Below are 26,676 nucleotides of genomic sequence, written 5' to 3' on the forward strand. Positions count from 1 at the left end.
GGAGGAGGGACATTTATTTTTCAGCACACGGAGAGTGAGTTCACATGTTGTTGTAAGGTTCTAACAGAAAAGCAAATAAATCACAAATAAAAGGTTACTGTTGTTTTATTGAAAATGATGATTGTGTGCTGTGAAAGTGAAAGCACCTTTTACTACTAGTAATAATTAATCTATTATATAAATAAACAAAGAATTAAAACAAACTTTAAAAGAGTGTTTTGGGTATAGTTCTTCAGTTCGTCTGTCGGCGATACTATTCCTGTTATACCACCACGATCTGTGAACGATTACAAATATTAAAAATGTATTAATGAAGGACTTTTGAACCGTTTATGGTTACAGATCTTGTGTGAGACTCGAGTCTTCAGGACAGACGAGTTTACACGGTCCTGTATCTCAGTAACATAACAACTGCGTTTGTTCTGTTTTTGAGGACTTGAAGAGAAACGCCCGTTTCACGCATGATTTGCTTGCAGGAGTTATCCTAGTAGGATTACAGTTTCCCTCCACTGTGAATAAATGGCCAGAATCTGTTCCGGCATCACGATGCCCCAGGGCACATAGCGACCTCCCCAAAGACGTGGCACACTACGGTTGGAAGAAGGCGGAAGAACTCGAAACCCAGGGCTCAAATCGAGAGCAGACATTCAGAGCTATTAATTCTTTAAACAATGAATTGAACAGGACACACCTGGGCCGCACGAAACACCGGTCAGTCACTTGTTTCAATATTTTTCCCCACTTGACAAAATGGGTGGGGTTGAAACCAAAAGGTGTCTTGTTCTCAGTTGCTCAAGATTTAAATATGAGGAAACGAAAGCTGAAAGTCTGATCTACCGTCTCATATTCGTCTTTTGATCTGAAACCCAAATGTCTTTGCTGTATAGCGAAAGCAATAGAATTGGCCTCGTTGTTCCAATACATTTGGAGGGGACTGTTTGTGGTTGTTGCAAAAAAGTGGGTGGGACAGAGAGAGACCACACATGAAGGGAGGAAGAAATAAAAAAAAATGTTCTAATCAATGAATAAAGAATAAAGTCTTTCATTCGTTTATGTTCTAATGAACGTAAAACTAAAAGACAGTCAAAGACAGCTAAAAGACAGAACGGAGGAGGTGAAAGGAGTGCCGTGATGGTGAGACCACAAAGAGAGAGAGAGAGATGGAGAGTTAGGAGTGTTTATACTATGCCTAGTTAAGAGAGGGTATGCCATGCCATAGTAAAGAGTGTTTATGCCATGCCACAGTGCTTGGACTACTGGCCGCATTTTCAGTCCGTGCAGTTCCCGCAGAGGTTTGCTGCCGAGCTCCCACCAGTGACAGCGGGATTGGGGAGCTACCTGTTGGAATTCCTCTGCAGTTGCCAGGTTTATTTCTGCAGTCTGGCATATCCCAAGCCTACCAAGAGCCAGTGGATCGGGTTCTTGGTGTTCGGGTTTTGCGGCCCGGCCAGGGACTGGGCGGAGGAACTCCTGCGTGCTGGGTCCCCCGCTCTCCAGGATGTCACCCAGTTTGCGGAACTTTTTGTTGAAGAGTTCTACAAGCCAGTACATCTTCGTGTCTAGATCTGCTGGGGTGGCAGGTCAATGGAAAGCCCTAGCCTGACCCGCCCTTCCACCTTTTTTACAAGCGGGTGGACATGCTAGACTCCGCAGCTCCCAAGTGGGTGAACATGCCTGAATATGCAGCTTCGCATCAGGTTCCAGTCGACGTGGTGGAGAGGACCCCGAGATGCATGTCTGAGGGCTACGGGAGGGAGACTCGGTTATAATGTCCCACCTGTAAGAAACTGGGTCTCCAAGAAGCGTTCTACTGTTCGAAGGAATGCTTCAAGAGCAGCTGCCTAGAGCATAAACGCCTACACGGGAAAGCCTGTGCAGAGCTCCAGCCCGAGGTCAACCTGGTGACCTCTGGGCCCACATCTGAGGTCAACCTGGCGGCCTCACAGCTCCCGCCCAAGACCTATGGGGAGGCCTCAGCTCCGGAGCTCCAGCCCGAGGTCAACTAGGCGACCTCTGGGCCCCCGTCTGAGGTTAACCTGGCGACCTCAGAGCCCCAGCTTGAGATCTATGGGGAGGTCTCAGCTCCGGAGCTCCAGCCCGAGGTCAACTTGGTGACTTCGGAGCTCCAGCTAGACACCTGAGGGGAGGTCTCAGCTCCAGAGCTCCAGCCCGAGGTCAACTTGGCAACCTCGGAGCTCCAGCCTGAGGTCAATTTGGTGACCTTGGAGCTCCAGCCAGAGACCTGCGGGGAGGTTTCTGCCACCGAGAAAGCTGCCCTGCTGTCCTGTCCCGCCGAGGAAGCTGTCCCGTAGTCCTGTCCTGCCAAGGAAGCTGATCTGCTGTCCTGTCCCGCTGAGGAAGCTGTCCCGCTGTCCTGTCCTGCCGAGGAAACTGTCCCGCTGTCCTGTCCCGCTGAGGAAGCTGTCCCGCTGTCCTGTCCCGCCAATTTGGCTATCCCGCTGTCCTGTCCCGCCGAGGAGGCTGAGCCACTGTCCTGTCCTGCCGAGGAGGCTGTCCCGCTGTCCGGTCCTGCCAAGGAGGCTGTCCCGCAGTCCAGCCCCGCAGAGGACGTCCCTCTGAGCTTCAGCCCAACAGAGGATGTCCCTCCGAGCTCCAGCCCCGCAGAGCACGTCCCTCAGAGCTCCAGCCCCGCAGAGGACGTCCCTCCGAGCTCCAGCCCCGCAGAGGACGTCGCCCAGCGTTCCAGTCCCGCAGGGCATGTCACCCAGCGTTCTAGTCCTGCTGAGGACATCGCCCAGCGTTCCAGTCCTGCTGAGGATGTCGGCCAGCATTCCAGTCCCACTGAGGAAGGTGCTCTACCTGTCTGCTCCCCGACGTAGGCCGCCCTGTTTTCTGATGCATCGAGAGACAGATTACACAGGTACACAGGAGCCAAGGACCCGCGTTGGAGGGGGTTTTGGTGCTCCGGGAGGAGCACCTTTGGACTGCATTTTCAGACCGTATATCGTTGGCTTTATTCTTTCTCTAGCCTGCACTGATAGTGGGTACTGTCTCTGACATGGCAGCCTCACATGTTCCTTAACTTTTATTTTTGCCAAGCTTGCTGACTTAACCATCCCTGACTTAACCAATGAGTACTGTCTCTAGAAGTGCCTCACCTTCCTATCTCTCTTTTGTCTCTACCATTGCCATCTGATAACCTTTACCACCTAGCTCTAGCTCTATATACTAACACTAGTTGCCACCGTGTGGTCGACTGCTACCACAGAGATGCGTATGAATTGTCCATCTGTGAATCTATGCATGTATGGATTTTCAGTCAGTTTCCATTCCCTAACCCCATTTGCCTGTCTTACCATTGGTCCTAGGTCTTTCAGTTCAAAGTTTTCTACAACCATGAGAATGACATGGGGAGCCTTGATTTCTCCCTGATACCAGTTGGTGATTCTGCCTGGGAGTTTTATCATGGCGGCTAGTCCTTGTGGGCTGCTCACTATATCCATTATGTTAATGTCCAACATCTGTCCCTGCTCAATTTCTTCCCACATCTGGGCAAATTCCTGGTCTTCTCCCCCTTCGTCATACTTCAAGGCACAGTGCAGACTAGAGGGGTGTCTGTCTCATGGCAGTCTGGCTGTATGCATTTAAGCCATGGTCTCCATTCCACATATTTTTTTCCATAAGTCGATCATAAAGGGTGCTTTTAACTTGTCGCCGATCGTCACTGTGACTGTTGGTTCTTGTTTCATGTGCAGTGTGGTGACGTACTGCATCAGCTCCCCCTCTGGTTTCTCTAGGCCTCTTCAACTTTGGTTTGGGTTGGGTCTCCTATATGGGCCGTACATAGGGACTCCTGGGGGCACAGGGGACTGCATTGCGGGTGCATTCTGTGATTTTCCTGCATTGGAATCCGGTCTCTTTGTCTTAGTATTTGACCTCTTTTCTCTGCTCTCTCCACCCAGTCCAGTTCCTCCTCAGGTGATTTGGATAGCCACATCCTCAGCATCCTTCAGCTGCAAAGTTTCACCTTTGGGGAAATCCTGCTCGGCCATATCATCTACTGCATTTTCTTCTTACTACTGTCTTCCTTCCACAGGTCTTTGGAAGCCATTGAATGTTCCCCTTCCTCTCATGCCCACATCATGTATATTCTTGATGTCTGGGTGTGCGATCTAGGTTTTGCTTGTGGAAAATACTGTGGGTTATATGGGCGTGGTGGCCCCGGCTCCCATAGTTTCTCACATAGTGGTGCAGTTCCCTTTACCTCATTTTCTTTTCCTTTCTCTTGCCCTACTTTAACTTTGTTATTATTCACTTCCTTTGCCTTTTCTGCTTATTCTTTCTACAGCTCCTCTTTCTCTTCCCTCTCCTTCAAACCATTCCAGTACTTCTTTCTTTATTTCCTTATATATTATTTTCTTTTTTTCCCCTAGCTTTGTCCATGCCTTCTTCCCTCTTTTTTTTGCTCATCCCACACTACACGTCTTTCCTTAATTTCATACATAGTTGCTCATCATAAGTCCCTACGATGGGCCATTTCAACACTCCTCTCGTTTTTTTGTATTTGTTTTTTCTCTTCCCCATTTTTGCAATAATGTTTAATGTCTTTTCTATTTTCTTTGTGCTTTTCAATAATAATCTCTATTGCATTTACTTCCGCTTTTCCAGCCGCCATCTTACCTTTGTACAAATGTATTTATGCGTGTGTTTTTTGTCATCTTCTCCCAGGCCATATGTTATATCAGTTTATGTTTATTACTTATACAGTAAGTATACTTAATAGTTATACTTATTAATTATTACCTATGCAGTTATTTCATTATCCGTTATTCCTTATACAATTATATTATTATAATTTGTTTATTAATACAGTTATTTTTATTGTCAGTTATTCCTTATGCATTTATTCTCTTATCACTTGTTATTCATACAGTTATCCTATTATTAGTTTACAGTTCAATTCAGCTCAACTCTGCTCTTTCTTCATGAATGGTTTCATTTCCTCTTTCTTACACACACTCACAACCACGTCTATTTATAAAGTCACACACACACACTCGCCTTTTTGCGCATGCACACACACTATCACTCACAGTACACACACACACATATATATATATATATATATATATATATATATATATATATATATATATATATATATATATATACACACACACACATTTATATTCATTTACACTTTGACACCAATATTTACCCTTTTACGACACTTGTTTTGTACATATGAAATTAGCCGAATGCAATATCACACACTCACCGGGTATGCTTCTCTTAGTCGGTCCTTACCCTTGAGCCGTTATACCCAGACCTGGGCCCAGGATTTTATACTCTGCAACTCACTGCTTTCAAGCCTCCCAGCGAGCTCCATCAAATCCCTTCAGATGATTCAGAATGCTGCAGCGCGCCTTGTCTTCAACCAGCCCAAGAGAACCCATGTCACACCCCTCTTCATCTCCTCCACTGGCTTTCTGTAGCTGCCCGCATCAAGTTCAAGGCCTTGATGCTCACCTACAAGACCTTGTCAGGAACAGAACCCTCCTACCTCAACTCTCTCCTGAAGGCCTATGTTCCCTGTCGCAATCTGCGATCGATTAGCGACCGACGTTTAGTAGTTCCCACTCAGCGTGGCGCAAAGTCCTTTTCCAGAACCTTCACACTAACTGTTCCTCAGTGGTGGAATGCACTTCCAATCTCAATCTGGACTGCAGAATCTCTCACCATCTTCAAAAAACAGCTAAAGACCCACCTCTTCCGTGAACACCTAACCAACTCATAATAATAATAATTAAAAAAATAAATAAAAAATGCACTTACACCTCTGTGCACTTTGCTTCCTCTGGAACTCAATTAATGGATCTTGTATGGTAGCACTACTTGTATTGTTCTCTGCTTGATATATCGCTTTGCTTATATTTTTCTCATTTGTAAGTCGCTTTGGATAAAAGCGTCTGCTAAGTGAATAAATGTAAATGTAAATGTATACCCCTCTAAGCAGACCTGGACTCACTCCAGCGGTATCAGGGGTCCCCACCAAGCAGTTGCCACCTCACGTGGCCAGTATCTGGGGTTTGTGAGGCCTCATCTCATACTCACTTTTGGCTCACTTCAATTTTTAAACACCCAGTCATTCATCCAGGTTCTTTTTGGAGGCCAACTCCATCCTTCCTCCCTCTCTGGGGCTTTCCTCTCCGGGCAGCAGAGTAACTAAGGCAGAGCTTTGAATAAACAGGTGTCTGCTGTATCTTTTCCCTATACGGCCTGCCTGCTGCCTATGGAGCGGTGAAGTCCCAGGAAAGGAGATCAGACTACCGGCCTTAACCCACTCCTGGCTGGCTCACCAATAGTTGTTTCTAATTTTCCAAAAAGTTAAACACAGCTAAGTTATCAAGTACTTACATCAGTTTAAGGATGACAAAATCACAGAGAGCCGTGAATAGGAAAAGCAAGGGTTTATTGCTGCTCACCACATGAGATCCGCACAGAAGGATGTCCCAGAGTGATCTGAAAGTCCCCTGAAACGGATCTCCCTTTTTATACAGTTGAAACACCCCTGGTTTGCCCGAAATACCATTACATGTGATGTCTGGGTGATGTCCTGTCTGGTTTTTTTTTTGCCCCAGACATCTCGAGACCTGTTGCGTTTGCACTTTTAAGTGCTTTGTTTTTTAAGAGCACCTTCTGCTATTTATGTCTGAGCTGTTTTTGAGTGAGGACATTTATCACCTGTGTGCTTTTTCTCCTTTATCATGGGTAAGTGTATGCTTTTTCTGCATTGTTATTAGCATATGTAGTGTATGATTTAGTAAAATTATCATTAGCCATTACTTTGTTATTCTAATTACTCTGGGTCTCTGTATGAGTGAGTTCATGCTCTTGGGTGGGTGTGCTGTATGTTGCATTTCCTCTTTTTGCTCTATCACAGAAAAAGAGGACTCACCAGTCACTACTAAAGTTTACATATCTCCACCTAAGTGGATTTGGTTTATTGCAGAATAGTTTCAAGCAGGATAACAATTGTCAATACAGTGATCAACAATAACAATGGCATAATTCAATGGTATTCATTCAGTTGGCAGGTATGCTAGAGCTTGGCTTAGGTCATGCTCATGTGGGTCAGGTGGTCAAGTGGTTTGTCAGGAAGTGTTTAACACTTATACACTATACACTTTATATATACTTTTTTATTTCAGGATCACATGATAGGTGTCATTGATCATCCTGATGACTCTAAATTCTTCTTGCCTTTTCTTCTGATCTCTAATTTCTTGCTCTTCTCTTGTCCTTGCAGGATCTTTTTGCAGTGTAAGATGTCACATTGTCCTCTGAGGTAGGCTTTATTAATATATGGAAAGAAGTCACCAAGAGTTACAGTTTGGTTTCTGGGTGTAATTTGTTTAATTGATGAGATAGGAGATGCAACGCCACGTGAGGTTGAGACCTCCATATCAAAGATTGTCTACAACAACACGCACACACCCAAACACATACAGCCACACTCACACATGCAAACACACACACACATGCGCACACACACACACACACACACATGCGCACACGCACACACACACACAGACACACACACACACGCACATACGCACACACACACACACACACACACACACACACACACACACACACACGCGGAAGAAGGACTGAAGGACAGTCTTTGGTACGTGGAGGACAGGAGAAACGTCAAAATGCGTTTTTTACACAATTTATATCTGTTTTTCCTTATTATCACCGGTTCACTCCTCGGGTATGTCTTTATTATTATTATTATTATTATTACTGTTATCATTATTATTATTATTATTATTATTATTGTTGTTGTTGTTGTTGTTGTGTTGTTGTTACACTTAGCGCTGATATTTCAACTTTAGGCAGTTACTTTTTAAAGGTTTATTCCAGAGGACTACAACAGCATCCCCTGCCTATTAAATAAGTATAATATAGTGCCATGTTTGTAACACACCTGTAGGGACTGTTTTCATGGATTTGCATTCAGTTTGTAGAATACAAGCCACAGTTCTCTCAGTTTATTTTTGTGATGTGTGTGACGCGATTTCCGTTTGATCCATTTTTATCATTTTTTTGGTTTGTTTCTGATATCGTCGATGTTTACCACAAAAAATCTGCAGTTCTGTCACGAGTGGCTTCATTCTGATGATAAAACTGTTAGAACATGATACAATAAAATGTTATTACATGCGGAAAATAATATGTTGTATTTTGAGGGCAGCGGTCATCTTCTTTACTTCCCTCTGGCTGAGCGAGATCTGATGTTAGGCGAGGCTGTTTTTCTGTTTTTCATACCGCCAGTGTATTTTTGATGCTAAATACTCAGATCTGCTTAGTTACCACCCATGTTAAATTTAATCCTGTCACAACTTTCAGTGTCCACTAATATTGGCACCCTTGGTTAATATGAGCTGTGGAAAAATTGTCTTCATTGTTTAACATTTTGATCTTTTGTTAAAAACAAGACAAAATCACAAGGTGGCCTAGCTGCACCAAACTTTCAATATTACTTTGTTATAAACTCTATGAACTAATATCAAATACTGATGTAACTATAACACTACCAACTATGATTACTTCCACGCCACATGGACCAGTTTACTCCTATTGGATAGTAGTGACTGATAAACCTTCCACTATCATGGGCTGTAGAATCCCTCCATCACCATCACTTTGTTTACTCGGTAACGCCGTAGAAGTCGATAATCTTCCAACCAAATCTAAAAACCCACTCCTCATCTCTCTCCAAATATCGCCAAGAAAATAATTCGGTTAATCTGCAAATCAAAAATATCTATACATATCAATCATCGGGTCAACCTTCTTACAGAATACATCACGTTAGAAAAAAATAACATTCACCCACAAGAAGAATATATTTACATTTAATGACATCTGGAACCCATTTTTAATTCATTTTAATCTAAATCAAACACCTGGAACCGGATCCACGCACTCTCGCAATCATATCTCCACAAACCTATAAGAAAGAAGGGGAAAGGATAAAAACATTTGAAAATATTGATACATTTGTGTTTTTATCCGTATATATGCATATACATGTCTATATTATATATTGTTCATATTATTATTAGTTATAGGACTATTGTCATCATTACCATCTCTGTTATTATCATCATGATCATTAAGACTATTTCATTACCCTCAATATTATTATCGGTCACGTAAGGAGGTTGAGGACGGGTGCACATGCAGAAAGAGTTTTATTGAAGGAGATATAGGCAGACAAATCCAAATCATAAAACAATAATGTGGTCAAAAACGTGGCAAAGACCAAGGCAATAGTCAAATAACGAGGAAGAGAACCAGATCAAAACCATGAAACATAAAGCTAGGAATAGAGGCTTGGGACACCACTGTGACTATAGCAAGTGAGCATAATAACTCGCAAAGCCATTGTGTTGAAACAGTCTCTATATACTGTGGAGTGAGTGTGTGTGAGATTGGCAACAGGTGTGTGTGAACTCTGGAGAAGGTGAATGTGTGCGTGTGTAGGAAGTGTAGTCCTCTTCGGCCATGTTTGTCGTTCGTGGTGCATCCTGGGAAACGGAGTCACTGGTTTGCTGAGATCTGACATTATCACTGTTGCCAGCATTGTCATCACTGTCATTATTATCGCCACAATTATGGAAATACCTTTAGATATAGTTATATTTTTAAATATGGGTTTTCTGATTACTATGACTGCATTATCATATCATAATTATATTTATAACCTATTAATACATACTAATAGATGTGATTAATATTAGACTCTGGAAACATATATCTATAAAACTACAATCTTTGCGTGTTATATACTGTAGGTTTGGTACTGGTAAAATAAATCAATAAATCTCATGGCTCTTATTATCTTATCTCATTCAATTGTTCGTTTTGATGTTTTTTTTTGATAGATAACAACGAGAAACCTTTTTATTTAAAGAAATATTTTCTTCTTGTGCTTTCACAGTGTTCTCCCCCCAACTCTAGTAATCTGCTTTAAAGAGGGCAGGTGGAGCGGTGCGGGGACAGGGCCAAGGTTATTTTAGTTATAAAAAATAATGCAAAAAATCCTTTCATGTAATGAGGTGAAGTATGGATTCAAGCGCAGTTAAGAGCTTTTATTTAAGAGAATATAATCCAAAGGGGAAGGCAAAATCAACAACGAAGACAGACAAAGGTCAGACAATCAAACAGACTAGAGCAGGTAAGGCAAGATAATCAGAAGCAAGGGCAAAAAAATCATAAGCGTTTAGTATTTTTTATCTGATTTATTATTACAACTAACGATCAATTTTGAACACCAAACACCAATCGCTCCACTGCTACTGCTATCGCATGGTAATACACGTTACTCTGCCCTCTAGTGGTCTTTTACGATTCAGCAACATTGACGGATCCACTCCAGTCGGTTCCATAAAGTTTTTAGTTTCACTTTCAACTTTTAACCAGGAGTCTGCTGAGATCTGTTTGCAGTTAAATAAATATTGTCACTCCCTCTACTTTACATGAAGTCCCTTATGAAAGACGTCTTTGTAAAGCAACATTTCTGTAACTTCAATCACAATGTAACAGACCTCCACATTTGGATTTTAGTGTATCTGATTGTATAGAATCATATTATTTGTCGAGATCAGTCTCTAGCGTCACATATTTATCACGGTCTCATAAACTTGGTGTGTGTGTGTGTGTGTGTGTGTGTGTGTGTGTGAGGGTGTGTATGTTTTCTTCATCAGAGTCATTTACTTCAGCTACACATCCTCCTGGTTCAGGTAAGAAATAAACATTCACTCACACCCACCCACACAGGTGAGTGTGAGCAGCCGTGTGTGTGTGTGTGTGTGTGTTTCATTTCTAGGACATCAGCCATTTCCAGGTCTGTACTCCTTAATTGTACTCTAAATGAGTTATAATGCTTCTACCTTTTGAAACATGGCAACTGCAGTAAACATTCACAAACGCATTAAGAGCACCTCCATGACCTTAATCTACTTTAAACCCATCTGTGTTTCAACTATGCTTAACTGCCCCTACGTGTGAATGAGAGTACGGACGTGTATGTGTTCTGCCCTGTGACCTTGACCTAGATGAGGCTCAAGGTGTACGAATGAATTTATAATCAGTGTGTGATGACCCACGTGTGATGTTGTGTGTTTGCAGTGGTGTGTGGGAGTGCAGACTGACTGTGTGAGTACCCAAACTCTTATAAACACGTTTACCTTTATCGTTATACGTCTATACGGTGCAGCCGCTCAGGTTTATATTCCCCGCGGTTATTAGTTTTACAATTTAACCGGTTTGTTACAGGATTTTCACACAGGAATGGGTAACAACTGTTGGTCTATTCATCTTTCAGGAAAGAAAAAAAACATGGTAATACATCCCTAATCTTTCCTACAGGGTGAGAACACACACACACACACACACACCCACACACACACACACACACACACACACACACACACTCCTCTCTCTCTGTGGAGCTGAACAGGTGCGTCTCCTCTTCTTTGACATGCTGGTTACTGTGATGCTGTGGTTGATATGGCTTCTCTGGAATTACCTCGCTGATCTACTTCCTCCGCCTTTGACTGAGAGCGATGTGTCTTTACTATTAAGATTGACGCTGGAGTTAATCCCACTTGCTGACGATCTCAAGATTTTCCTGATTTTCCTCAGAGAGATTTTCCTTCACCACGGTCGCCTCAGGCTCGCTCATTAAGACTCGAAACTGCATCCAGATTTCAGTAAAGCTGCTTTATTGTTAAACGTGCTATAGAAATAAAATCGATTCGTTACGTAAGGAATAAAACACGAGTTACCACCCTGAAGTGGATCATTTTACAATAGACCTTGTGTTTTATTCCTCTTATTCAACAATTCAACATTGCTGTGGTATAAAGGAATAATAATAATAATAATAATAATAATAATAATAATAATAATAATAATAGTAATAATAATAATAATAATTATATTTACTTCACTACTTTCCTACTAGGATTGCATGCGCTCAGCCCAGTGTGAGTAATAGGTGAGTAAACGTGTGCGCATAACAACAGAACAGACCTCAGCTTTTTTCCTTTAATTTGTCACCTGTCCGTACCTACCAATATACTGTAAATTAAGTGAAAGCTAAAGAGTGTGTATGTGTGTGTGTGTGTGTGTGTGTGTGTGTGTGTGTGTGTCAGTCGGCCGGATGTCTCCACAATGACCCCGTGGTTAGCTCCAATTGTGTGGGAGAGTACATATGATTTGACGGTGATTGACAACATCTACAAACAACAGAACATCACCGTGGCAGTCACCGTCTTTGCTCTGGGGAAGTAGGTCTTGACACTTGACACACACAAAGCATTGTGGGTAATGGTGTGTGATAAAATGTTCAAAAACTTAAACACATTTGCCAGCGAGGCTCTAATGGTGATGACACTAAACAGGTACCTAAGTGGTGTGACAGAAAACTGTTTGCAAATATGCCACAGCTATCCATGTCCTGGTGCCAAGGGAGCAAAATTGGCCATGCTCTATGGGTGGGAGGGGCATCGTGTCTCCATCATGTCTGTCAGTATGGAGAAGAGGGCAAATAGCACTTTAGTTCCATCAAAAACCTCAGTAATTAATCCCTTTTATGACTAACTGAATATGTTCCTGCAGGTACGTACACTTCCTGAAGGACTTCCTAGAATCTGCAGCGCAGCACTTCATGGTGGGCTACCGAGTGCATTATTACCTGTTTACAGATCGTCCGGACGAGGTTCCTGCGGTAACGCTGGGGGAAGGGCATCAGTTGGCCGTGATAAAAACAGCAACCTCGAACCGCTGGCAGGAAATCTCACTGCGCAGGATGGAGATGATCGAGAAGCTCATCGAGAAGGAACTCACCGAAAAGGCAGACTACATATTCAGTCTCAACGTCGACTCCAAATTCTATGCTCACTGGGGGGCGGAGTCTCTGGGCGACCTTGTCGGCACGCTGCATGCCTGGTTTTTCGGAACATCTCGGGAACAGTTCACGTACGAGCGGCGTCCTGAATCTCAGGCCTTCATACCATTACAAGAAGGAGACTACTACTACGGAGGTGCTGTGATCGGAGGATGCCTCGACAAAGTGCACAAGCTGGTGAAGACGTGCCGCATGCAGCTGGATGTGGACCGAGCCAATCACATTGAAGCGGCATGGCAGGAGGAGTCTCACCTGAACAAGCACTTCCTGTACAATAAGCCCAGCAAGGTGCTCTCACCTGAATACCTGTGGGATGACAAGAAAGGGAAACCCAGCTACATGAAAGCGGTGCGTTTCTCTCAGGTGGTCAAGAATAACGCCGAGGTCCGACCCAACCCTTAAAGCACACTGTACTGTAATGGGTTTCTCAGGAAAGATAAATGAACTAACGCCACTAACTCAATCACCATCATCTCGCAGGTTTCAACCACAGACTACACCAAGGTCTTCCATCAGGAAATGTTTGGTTACCCTACATTATAAGACATGTTGATGATTATATTAATAAATTGCATTTTCCTGGATTTTTAAGTCCTAATTATGTTTGTAAGTTACACAAATGAAATAAAGACAATTCTTAAAGGAAATCTAACTCCATGTCTTCAAACTTCAGTACAGGAACCATGGTGCAGTAGTTGCTCTTCTAAAATATACATTCTCTTTTATCTACCTCATTTGAATATGATTGTTCTTGTGGAACAATGTACATCACTCTTTACAGACCTGAAATACTCAGCACACGTTGTTGAAGTCCACTGACCGTTTCACAAAAAGAAAATGGTGTCGTTAACATTATCCAAAAAAACAATATTGCCAAAGATCTTCCTGTTTTTATGTGACACGTTTAGGCTTTGCAGCATGAGATCAGAATCCCTTACTATCGAAAAACCTCTGCAAGAGTGTCGACATTACATCTACAATAAGCGATTCATTCTGATCGAGGTCGTGTGGATCCAAAGCCTATCCCGGGAACACTGGATACGGGGCAGGAATACACCCTGGATGGGACACCAGTCCATCGCAGGGCACCACGCACTCACATATTTACAACTAGGGGCATTTTAGTGTAGATAATCCACTTACTGACATGTATTTGGCAAACCAGAGAAAAGCTAAATATAGACGATGACAAAGTAAAAACAGTTTGCCCTGTTATACAGGGGTGGGAGGGGGGACATTTATTTTCCAGCACACGGAGAGTGAGTTCACATGTTGTTGTAAGGTTCTCACAGAAAAGCAAATAAATCACAAATAAAAGGTTACTGTTGTTTTATTGTAAATGATGATTGTGTGCTGTGAAAGTGAAAGCACCTTTTACTACTAGTAATAATTAATCTATTATATAGCCGAAATAAATAAAGAATTAAAACAAACTTTAAAATGGAGTGTTTTGGGTATAGTTCTTCAGTTCGTCTGTCGGCGATAGTATTCCTGTTACACCACCACGATCTGTGAACGATTACAAATATTAAAAATTTATTATTAATGAAGGAGTTTTGAACTGTTTATGGTTACAGATCTTGTGTGAGACTCGAGTCTTCAGGACAGACGAGTTTACACGGTCCTGTATCTCAGTAACATAACAACTGTGGTTGTTCTGTTTTTTTTACTTGAAGAGAAACGCCCGTTTCCCTTCACTGTAATTAAAAGGCCGGAACCTGTTCCATCATCACGATGCCCCTGTGCACATAGCGACCTCCCCAAAGACATGGCACGCTATGGTTGGAACAAGGCGGAAGAACTCAAATCCCAGGGCTCAAATCGAGAGCAGACATTCAGAGCTATTGATTCTTTAAACAATGAATTGAACAGGACACACCTGGGCCGCACGAAACACCTGTCAGTCACTTGTTTCAATATTTTTCCCCACTTGACAAAATGGGTGGGGTTCAAACCAAAAGGTGAATCTTTAATTCACCTTTTAATTATATTTTATTGAATCTTTTAATTATATCGTGCACTGTAGAAGGTGAAATGCCCAAAATCCTACCAATTTGTCTTTGGGGAATGTTCATCTCAAAGTGTTGGATTATTCTCTGACGCATCTGTTGGCAGATCGGCAAGACTCGACCCATCCTTGCTCTTGAAGGACTCAGCCTTTTCCGGAGGCTCCTTTTATACGATGAATAGACGGTTGCCTCACCTGTTTCACATCACCTTCTTATTTCAACTTGGGTCTATTGTTCAAAATGTAAACAAACAAGTCTTTTAAACCAAGCATTTACTAAGACTGCTAAGTGTTTCTTACACGTCCATTATTTCTTAATCTTTCACACCTATCTTTTTTACAAACGTCTGTAGCAGAGTTATTTTTTTTATTTATTTTTGCCACATCGTGCCTTTTTTCAAATAGTAAAGACAAACTGTTCACACAGGTGTGTGTTCGTTAACTGGTTAGGAATCGGATCTCCAAAATGTTTTAACACTGCAGGTCATGCAAATGCATTTTTATTCAGAAAGGATTAACCACCAATGATTAGAGTGCCAATAATTCTCCTAATTTAAAGTAAGAAATTTCTGATCTGTTCGATTTTTATGCATTTGTGGTGCTATGTTTAAACCCATTGTTTATCTGCATAATAAAACATTTCTTAAAAACAATATTTATAGAGACAATATTTTAATTTTTTTTACTTACTAATATAAATGTGGAATGTAGAACATTATAAAGGATTTATCATCAATAACAGTTTAAATTAAACCAGGCAGTTTTATAACTAACCCTGTAGATGATATTATAGCAATATCAGATCAAGGATTAGAACGTTTTTCTCCCCTTACAGAGACTGAACTAGCTTCATTAATCTCTTCAGCAAAATCATCAACTTGCATACTAGATCCTGTACCTACATGTTTCTTTAAACAGATTTGTCCTGGAACAATTGAACCACTTCTAAATATAATCAATTCTTCCCTTAGCACTGGCTATGCACCTAAATCACTTAAATTAGCAGTTATTAAACCCCTGATTAAAAACCTGACTTCGACCCCTCTCAACAGTCCAGCTATAGACCTATATCAAATCTCCCCTTCACCTCCAAGATATTAGAAAAGGTTGTACACGGCAGTTATGCTCGTACTTACATAGGAACAACATTCATGAAATGTACCAGTCAGGATTTAGACCTCATCATAGAGACAGCGTTAGTTAAAGTAGTAAATGACCTTCTACTGACCTCTGATCAGGGTTGTGTCTCATTGCTTGTGTTACTCGACCTTAGTGCAGCTTTTGATACTATAGATCACACTATTCTCCTTGATAGATTAGAAAATGTCGTTGGCATTAAGGGAACAGTCCTCTCCTGCCTCAGGTCTTATTTGACCGATCGTTATCAGTTCGTAGATGTAAATGGAGACTTCTCCACGTATACCTGTCATGAAATAAGGTTTAGGACGGATGCAATCGCAGTTAAGAGGCAAGGGGTCAGACGACCAACATACAGGCATAAACGAGGCAAGGCAAGAATCGAAAACGAGTAACAAGAAACCAAATTAAAAAACCATGAATACATACGAGGAACAAGGAACAACCGCTTGGTAAATGACAGAGATAATAGAAACTGAGCATATTACTTCGCAAAGACATTGTGAATGAGCATATGAGTCTCTTTTATATTATGGTGTGATTGTGAGTGTGACTGGGAACAGGTGTGTCTGAATAGTGTTCTGGAGAAGGTGAACATGTGTTTGTGGGAAGTGTAGTCCATGGCAGCCATGTTTGTAGGCCACAGTCTAGATTACTGTAATGTCTTACTGTCTGGATGTTCCAGTAGGAGCATAAACAAACTCCAGTTGCAGCTGCTGGAGTCCTAACTAGAACCAGAAGATACGACCACATCACCCCGATCTAATCCACACTGCATTGGCTCCCAGTGAAATCTCACATTGATTATAAAATACTATTATTAACTAATAAAGCACTAAATGGTCTTGTGCCACAGTATCTAAGTGAACTTTTGGTTTTCTATGATCCGCCACGCCTACTTAGATGAAAAGGTGCGGGCTATTTGTCGGTACCTCAAATAGCGAAGGCTACAGCAGAGGGAAGAGCTTTCTCTTATAGAGCCCCACAGTTATGGAACAGTTATGGTTATGGTCATACATTATCAGTGGGACTGAGCTTCTCTGAGGGTTAAAGTCTAGAATCATCCTTCTCACACACTCACAGACACACACGCATGCACATACACATGCATGCATACACACACACACACACACACACACACACACACACTCACTCACACATGCACTCACACACGCATACACACCCATACACACACGCATACACACACGCATGCATACACAGACACAGACACACACACACACTCACGCGGAAGACGGACTGAAAGACAGTCTTTGGTACATGGAGGTCAGGAGAAACGTCAAAATGCGGTTTTACAGAATTTATATCTGTTTTTCCTTATTATTGCCGGTTCACTCCTCGGGTATATTATTATTATTATTATTATTATTATTATTATTGTTGTTGTCACAATCTCACCGCCAGATGGCGCTGTGGCGACAACGTGCACGGGCGGCTTCAGAGTGCACACATGCACGTGCTTGAAGTGCGCATGGACACTAAAACTGTGTCAAGTGTAGCCAGCTGTCCGCAATTAAGAGAATGGTGACTAGTTATTTAAACCCCTCGTGTTGCTGTGCACATCGCGTGGCATTAAGTTAAAGTAGAGATGGACTAATGGAGAAAGGACGAACAGAGAAGAAGCCCGAGTGAATAATGGTGCCAGGTTGTGATGTTGCCATGCTCTGTCTGTTTTCCGGTTCCTTAGTTTATGCCTTGTTAAGAGTGTTTATGCCATGCCAGAGTTAAAAGTGTTTATGCTATGCCTAGTTGAGAGTGTTTAAATGTGGTAGAGTTTCCACACCTTGTTTAAGTTTCCTTTTCTTTGCTTGAGTTCGAGTATTATGTTTAGACCTTGTTTCCCGCCTCCTTGTTTGTTGACTTAAGTGGCAAATAAAGATGTACTCCTGCGATTACTTCCTGTCTTGAGTCCTGTGTCGTAACTATTATTATTGTTGTTACACTGAGTGCTGGTATTTCAACTTTAGGCAGTTACTTTTTAAAATTTTATTCCAGAAAACTACAACAGTATGCCCTGCCTTTTAAATAAATATAATAATGCCATGTTTGTAACACACACTTATACACTTATCCTCTATACACTTATCCTCTATACACTTATACTCTAATACAGTGGTTCCCAAACTTTTCCAGGGCAAGGCCCTCCAAATGGCATTAACATTTGACCAAGGCCCCCCTTTTGCAAGATGTCTTTAAAACACACTAAAAATACAGACTTCTGAACATATCCCCCTTTTTTATTACTAATTACATATTTACATTACATTAGGACTTGATTCTCTGTGTGTGTGGTTGTCTGAGAGCGAGAAACAGAAAACATACTAGTGGGAGGGATGGGCTTGGTGGCTCCAACACAGTTTGTCAAGCCTGGCTTTATTTCTGTCAGTGCCATACGCATGTCATTGTCCACATGTAGACGTGCTCTGTGTTTTGTTTTAAGTATTTTTAAAGTGGAATTTAAAAAGTAAATTTCTGTAATTCCCTTTTGGAGCTTGTTTGACCATAGCACTATCTTCTTCGAAAAAGCACTCACTTTGTCTTGCACATGCAATAGGTAGGTGTCACGCCCTTGCATGCTTTGATTCAGTACATTTAGATGGTGGAAAATATCTGACATGTATGCAAGTTTACGAGTCCAGGCTGCATTTGTAAAACGGTCTACCAGCTGATGCTTTTCACATGAGAGGAACTCTGCAATCTCCTCCCTAGGTTCATGTACACGGTTTAAAACTGTGCCCCATGATGACCAACGCATGTTGGAATGAAGCAGCAATCCATCAAAACAGGCACCCATCTCGTTGCAAAGCAGAGTGAACAGTCTGTGTTTCATGGGGCGGGCTTTGATGTAACTCACAACTTGTATAACGTCTTGTAATACCTGGTTAAGCTTGTCGTCAATCATCTTCGTGATGAGAGCCTCACGGTGTAGCATACTGTGTGTGGTAATAGCATCCAAGGCTTTCAGTTTGATACGAGCTGTCACTCCACTGCTCTTCCCGGTCTGAATGTATTTCAGGTATATATATATATATATATATATATATATATATATATATATATATATATATATATATATATACACATATAATTTATGAAAATTGATTGATTAATTTATTAATTAACTAATGAAAAAATCGTGTGTTTATTTAGTTTTCACACCAAATTGTTGAGGCGGCCCCCACTTTGAAAACTACTGCACTAATACACTATACACTAGGGCTACAACTAATGATTATTTTCATCATCGATTAATTGGCCGGTTATTTTTTTTCCCAATTAATCGATTAATCGGATGGGGCAGGGCAAACTATACATGTATAGTATATACACTTACTCTTCGGTCAATACTGATGAAGAACTCTAGTCTTAGTCTTTGTATCACAGAAAAAGAGGACTCACCAGTCACTTCTAAAGTTTAAATATCTCCACCTAAGTGGATTTGGTTTATTGCAGAATAGTTTCAAGCAGGATAACAATTGTCAACACAGTGATCAACAATAACAATTGCATAATTCAATGGTATTCATTCAGTTGGCAGGTATGCTAGAGCTTGGCTTAGGTCATGCTCATGTGGGTCAGGAAGTGGTTTGTCAGGAAGTGTTTTAACAGTCAGACACTGCACACTTTATATATACTTTTTTATTTCAGGATCACGTGGTAGGTGTCATTGATCATCCTGATGACTCATTCTTCATTCTTCTTGCCTTTTCTTCTGCTCTCTACTTTCTTGCTCTTCTCTTGTCCTTGCAGGATCTTTTTGCAGTGTAAGATGTCACATTGTCCTCTGAGGGAGGCTTTAGTAATATTTGGAAAGAAGTCACCAAGAGTTACAGTTTGGTTTCTGGGTGTAATTTGCTTAGTGTTGAGATAGGAAATACATCGCCATGGGAGGTTGATAACTCCATATCAGAGGGTGTCTACACCAACAGACATACACCCACATGCATACACCCACACCCACACACACACACACACACACACACACACACACACACACACACACACACACATGCACGTACTCACGCGGAAGAAGTACTGAAGGACAGTCTTTGGTACGTGGAGGACAGGAGAAACGTCAAAATGCGTTTTTTACAGAATTTATATCTGTTTTTCCTTATTATTGCCGGTTCACTCCTCGGGTATGTTTTTATTATTATTATTATTATTATTATTATTATTATTATTATTGTTGTTGTTGTTGTTGTTGTTGTTGTTGTGTTGTTGTTACACTTAGCGCTGATATTTCAACTTTAGGCAGTTACTTTTTAAAGGTTTATTCCAGAGGACTACAACAGCGTGCCCTGCCTATTAAATAAGTATAATATAGTGCCATGTTTGTAACACACCTGTAGGGACTGTTTTCATGGATTTGTATTCAGTTTGTAGAATACAAGCCACAGTTCTCTCAGTTTATTTTTGTGATGTGTGTGACGCGATTTCCGTTTGATCCATTTTTATCATTTTTTTGGTTTGTTTCTGATATCGTCGATGTTTACCACAAAAAATCTGCAGTTCTGTCACGAGTGGCTTCATTCTGATGATAAAACTGTTAGAACGTGATACAATAAAATGTTATTACATGCGGAAAATAATATGTTGCATTTTGAGGGCAGCGGTCATCTTCTTACCTTCCCTCTGGCTGAGCGAGATCTGATGTTAGGCGAGGCTGTTTTTCTGTTTTTCATACCGCCAGTGTATTTTTGATGCTAAATACTCAGGTCTGCTTAGTTACCACCCATGTTAAATTGAATCCTGTCACAACTTTCAGTGTCCTCCACTAATATTGGCACCCTTGGTAAATAGGAGCTGTGGAAAAATTGTCTTTATTGTTTAACATTTTGATCTTTTGTTAAAAAAAAGACAAAATCACAAGGTGGCCTAGCTGCACCAAACTTTCAATATTACTTTGTTATAAACTCTATGAACTAATATCAAATACTGATGTAACTATAACACTACCAACTACGATTACTTCCACGCCACATGGACCAGTTTACTCCTATTGGATAGTAGTGGCTGATAAACCTTCCACTATCATGGGCTGTAGAATCCCTCCATCACCATCACTTTGTTTACTCGGTAACGCCGTAGAAGTCGATAATCTTCCAACCAAATCTAAAAACCCACTCCTCATCTCTCTCCAAATATCACCAAGAAAATAATTCGGTTAATCTGGAAATCAAAAATATCTATACATATCAATCAGCGGGTCAACCTTCTTACAGAATACATCACGTTAGAAAAAAATAACATTCACCCACAAGAAGAATATATTTACATTTAATGACATCTGGAACCCATTTTTAATTCATTTTAATCTAAATCAAACACCTGGAACCGGACCCACGAACTCTAACAATCATATCTCCACAAACTTATAAGAAAGAAGGGGAAAGGATAAAAACATTTGAAAATATTGATACATTTGTGTTTTTATCCGTATATATGCATATACATGTCTATATTATATATTGTTCATATTATTATTAGTTCTAGCACTATTGTCATCATTACCATCTCTGTTATTATCATCATGATCATTAAGACTATTTCATTACCCTCAGTATTATTATCGGTCACGTAAGGAGGTTGAGGACGGGAGCACATGCAGAAAGAGTTTTATTGAAGGAGATATCGGCAGACAAATCCAAATCATAAAACAATAACGTGGTCAAAAACGTGGCAAAGACCAAGGCAATAGTCAAATAACGAGGAAGAGAACCAGATCAAAACCATGAAACATAAAGCTAGGAATAAAGGCTTGGGACACCACTGTGACTATAGCAACTGAGCATAATAACTCGCAAAGCCATTGTGTTGAAACAGTCTCTAAATCTGGGATGGGCAATCTTTTCTGGAAAGGGCCAGTGTGGGTGCAGGTTTTCATTCAATCCAATCAAGCAGATGCCACACCTGAATCTATTTAAAACCAATATCAACTGATTAAACAGGTGGAATCAGGTGTGCCTCCTGCTTGGTTGGAATGAAAACCTGCACCCACACCGGCCCTTTCCGGATAAGATTGCCCACCCCTGCTCTATATACTGTGGAGTGAGTGTGTGTGAGATTGGCAACAGGGGTGTGTGAACTCTGGAGAAGGTGAATGTGTGCGTGTGTAGGAAGTGTAGTCCTCTTCGGCCATGTTTGTCGTTCGTGGTGCATCCTGGGAAACGGAGTCACTGGTTTGCTGAGATCTGACATTATCACTGTTGCCAGCATTGTCATCACTGTCATTATTATCGCCACAATTATGGAAATACCTTTAGATATAGTTATATTTTTAAATATGGGTTTTCTGATTACTATGACTGCATTATCATATCATAATTATAGTTATAACCTATTAATACATACTAATAGATGTGATTAATATTAGACTCTGGAAACATATATCTATAAAACTACAAACTTTGCGTGTTATATACTGTAGGTTTGGTACTGGTAAAATAAATCAATAAATCTCATGGCTCTTATTATCTTATCTCATTCAATTGTTCGTTTTGACATTTTTGTGATAGATAACAACGAGAAACCTTTATATTTAAAGAAATATTTTCTTCTTGTGCTTTCACAGTGTTCTCCCTCCAACTCTAGTAATCTGCTTTAAAGAGGGCAGGTGGAGCGGAGCGGGGACAGGGTCAAGGTTATTTTAGTTATAAAAAAAATATTGTAAAAAATCCTTTCATGTAATGAGGTGAAGGACGGATTCAAGCGCAGTTAAGAGCTTTTATTTAAGAGAATATAATCCAAAGGGGAAGGCAAAATCAACAACGAAGACAGACAAAAGTCAGACAATCAAACAGACTAGAGCAGGTAAGACAAGATCATCAGAAGCAAGGGCAAAAAAATCATAACCGTTTAGTATTTTTTATCTGATTTATTATTACAAACTAACGATCGATTTAGAACACCAAACACCAATCGCTCCACTGCTACTGCTATCGCATGGTAATACACGTTACTCTGCCCTCTAGTGGTCCTTTACCATCAGTTTCACTTTCAACTTTTAACCAGGACTCTGCTGAGATCTGTTTGCAATTAAATAAATATTGTCACTCCCTCTACTTTACATGAAGTCTCTTATGAAAGACGTCTTTGTAAAGCAACATTTCTGTAACTTCATTCACAATGTAACAGACCTCCACATTTGGATTGTATAGAATCATACTATTTGTCGAGATCAGTCTCTAGCATCACATATTTATTACGGTCTCATAAACTTGGTGTGTGTGTGTGTGTGTTTTATTCATCAGGATCAGTTACTTCAGCTACACATCCTCCTGGTTCGGGTAAGAAATACACACTCACTCATACCCACCCACACAGGTGAGTGTGAGCAGCCGTGTGTGCCTGTGTGTGTGTGTGTGTGTGTGTGTGTGTGTGTGTGTGTGTGTGTGTGTGTGTGTGTGTTTCATTTCTAGGAAATCAGCCGAGTCCATACTACTCCTTAATTGTACTCTAAATGAGTTATAATGCTTCTACCTTTTGAAACATGGCAACTGCAGTAAACTTTCACAAACACATTAAGAGCACCTCCATGACCTTAATCTACTTTAAACCCATCTGTGTTTCGGCAATGCTGAACTGCCCCTACGTGTGAACGAGAGTACGGACGTTTATGCGTTCTGCCCTGTGACCTTGACCTGGATGAGGCTCAAGGTGTACGAATGAATTTATAATCAGTGTGTGATGACCCACGTGTGATGTTGTGTGTTGCAGAGGTGTGTACGGGTGCAGACTGACTGTGTGAGTACCCAAACTCTTATAAACACATTTACCTTTATCGTTATACATCTATACGGTGCAGCCGCTCAGGTTTATATTCCCCGCGGTTATTAGTTTTACAATTTAACCGGTTTGTTACAGGATTTTCACACAGGAATGGGTAACAACTGTTGGTCTATTCATCTTTCAGGAAAGAAAAAAAACATGGTAATACAGACCTAATCTTTCCTACAGGGTGAGAACACACACACACCCACACACACACACACACACACACACACACACACACTCCTCTCTCTCTGTGGAGCTGAACAGGTGCGTCTCCTCTTCTTTGACATGCTGGTTACTGTGATGCTGTGGTTGATATGGCTTCTCTGGAATTACCTCGCTGATCTACTTCCTCCACCTTTGACTGAGAGCGATGTGTCTTTACTATTAAGATTGACGCTGGAGTTAATCCCACTTGCTGACGATCTCAAGATTTTCCTGATTTTCCTCAGAGAGATTTTCCTTCACCACGGTCGCCTCAGGCTCGCTCATTAAGACTCGAAACTGCATCCAGATTTCAGTAAAGCTGCTTTATTGTTAAACGTGTTATAGAAATAAAATCGATTCGTTATGTAAGGAATAAAACACAAGTTACCACCCTGAAGTGGATCATTTTACAATAAACCTCATGTTTTATTCCTCTTATTCGACAATTCAACATTGCTGTGGTATACAGGAATAATAATAATAATAATAATAATAATTATTATATTTACTTCACTACTTTCCTACTAGGATTGCATGCGCTCAGCCCAGTGTGAGTAATAGGTGAGTAAATGTGTGCGCATAACAACAGAACAGACCTCAGCTTTTTTCCTTTAATCTGTCACCTGTCCGTACCTACCAATATACTGTAAATTAAGTGAAAGCTAAAGTCTGTGAGTGTGTGTGTGTGTGTGTGTGTGTGTGTGTGTGTGTGTGTGTGTGTGTGTCAGTCGGCCAGATGTCTCCACAATGACCCCGTGGTTAGCTCCAATTGTGTGGGAGGGTACATATGATTTGACGGTGATTGACAACATCTACAAACAACAGAACATCACCGTGGCAGTCACCGTCTTCGCTCTGGGGAAGTAAGTCCTGACATTTGACATGCACAAAGCATTGTGGGTAATGGTGTGTGATAAAATGTTCAAAAATTTAAACATGTTTTCCAGCGAGGCTCTAACGGTGATGACACTAAATGGGTACCTAAGTAGTGCGACAGAAAACTGTTTGCAAATATGCCACAGCTATCCATGTCCTGGTGCCAAGGGAGCAAAATTGGCCATGCTCTCAGGGTGGAAGGGGCATCATGTCTCTACCCTGTCAATCAAAGCAGCACTAATCAATAAGGTCTCCATCATGTCTGTCAGTATGCAGAAGAGGGCAAATAGCACTTTAGTTCCATCAAAAACCTCGGTAATGAATCCCTTTTATGACTAACTGAATATGTTCCTGCAGGTACGTACGCTTCCTGAAGGACTTCCTAGAATCTGCAGAGCAGCACTTCATGGTGGGCTACCGAGTGCATTATTACCTGTTTACAGATCGTCTGGACGAGGTTCCCGCGGTAACGCTGGGGGAAGGGCGTCAGTTGACCGTGATAAAAACAGCAACCTCGAACCGCTGGCAGGAAATCTCACTGCGCAGGATGGAGATGATCGAGAAGCTCATCGAGAAGGAACTCACCGACAAGGCAGACTACATATTCAGTCTCGACGTCGACTCCAAATTCTACGCTCACTGGGGGGCGGAGTCTCTGGGCGACCTTGTTGGCGCACTGCATGCCTGGTATTTCGGAACATCTCGGGAACAGTTCACGTACGAGCGGCGTCCTGAATCTCAGGCCTTCATACCTTTACAAGAAGGAGACTACTACTACGGAGGGGCCGTGATCGGAGGACGCCTCGACAAAGTGCACAAGCTGGTGAAGACGTGCCGCATGCAGCTGGATGTGGACCGAGCCAATCACATTGAAGCGGCATGGCAGGAGGAGTCTCACCTGAACAAGTACTTCCTGTACAATAAGCCCAGCAAGGTGCTCTCACCTGAATACCTGTGGGATGACAAGAAAGGGAAACCCAGCTACATGAAAGTGGTGCGTTCCTCTCAGGTGCTCAAGAAGTACGCAGAGGTCCGACCCAACCCTTAAAGCACACTGTACTGTAATGGGTTTCTCAGGAAAGATAAATGAACTAACACCACTAACTCTATCACCATCTGCTCACAGGTTTCAACCACAGACTACACCAAGGTCTTCCATCAGGAAATGTTTGGTTACCCTACATTATAAGACATGTTGATGATTATATTAATAAATTGTGTTTTCCTGGATTTTTAAGTCCTAATTATGTTTGTAAGTTACACAAATGCAATAAAGACAATTCTTAAAGGAAATCTAACTCCATGTCTTCAAACTTCAGTACAGGAACCATGGTGCAGTAGTTGCTCTTCTTAAATATACATTCTCTTTTATCTACCTCATTTGAATATGATTGTTCTTGTGGAACAATGTACATCACTCTTTACAGACCTGAAATACTCAGCACACGTTGTTGACGTCCACTGACCGTTTCACAAAAAGAAAATGGTGTCGTTAACATTATCCAAAAAAACAATATTGCCAAAGACCTTCCTGTTTTTATGTGACATGTTTAGGCTTTGCAGCATGAGATCAGAATCCCTTACTATCGAAAAACCTCTGCAAGAGTGTCGACATTACATCTTCAATAAGCGATTCATTCTGATCGAGGCGTGTGGATCCAAAGCCTATCCCGGGAACACTGGATACGGGGCAGGAACACACCCTGGATGG

The 26,676-nt window shown here is 41.4% G+C and overlaps 1 protein-coding gene across 15 annotated transcripts in view; it reads left to right on the top strand.

Moving 5' to 3' along the window:
- The window catches only part of LOC108262359 (globoside alpha-1,3-N-acetylgalactosaminyltransferase 1), an 88,908-nt gene that overhangs the window by 9,604 nt on the left and 52,628 nt on the right, over positions 1 to 26,676 (top strand). For 3 of the 15 annotated variants that reach the window (XM_053676875.1, XM_053676876.1, XM_053676874.1), the window contains exons 1-2: positions 20,081 to 20,248; positions 23,363 to 23,398. The exons of 2 other annotated variants lie outside the window; for them this stretch is intronic. In XM_053676875.1, the coding sequence (XP_053532850.1) occupies positions 20,190 to 20,248; positions 23,363 to 23,398 (95 nt within the window). In that variant the 5' untranslated portion in view covers positions 20,081 to 20,189. Of the gene's footprint in view, positions 1 to 7,582; positions 7,739 to 10,739; positions 10,776 to 11,163; positions 11,191 to 11,359; positions 11,405 to 12,001; positions 12,035 to 12,191; positions 12,327 to 12,657; positions 13,854 to 19,735; positions 20,249 to 23,362; positions 23,399 to 23,828; positions 23,856 to 24,024; positions 24,070 to 24,617; positions 24,651 to 24,817; positions 24,953 to 25,322; positions 26,259 to 26,676 lie in introns of those variants that run through there. 10 more of the 15 variants (XM_053676878.1, XM_053676879.1, XM_053676877.1 and 7 more) reach the window with 8 other exon arrangements.

Source organism: Ictalurus punctatus, chromosome 28, assembly GCF_001660625.3.
Source record: "Ictalurus punctatus breed USDA103 chromosome 28, Coco_2.0, whole genome shotgun sequence".
Lineage (NCBI taxonomy): Eukaryota > Metazoa > Chordata > Actinopteri > Siluriformes > Ictaluridae > Ictalurus > Ictalurus punctatus.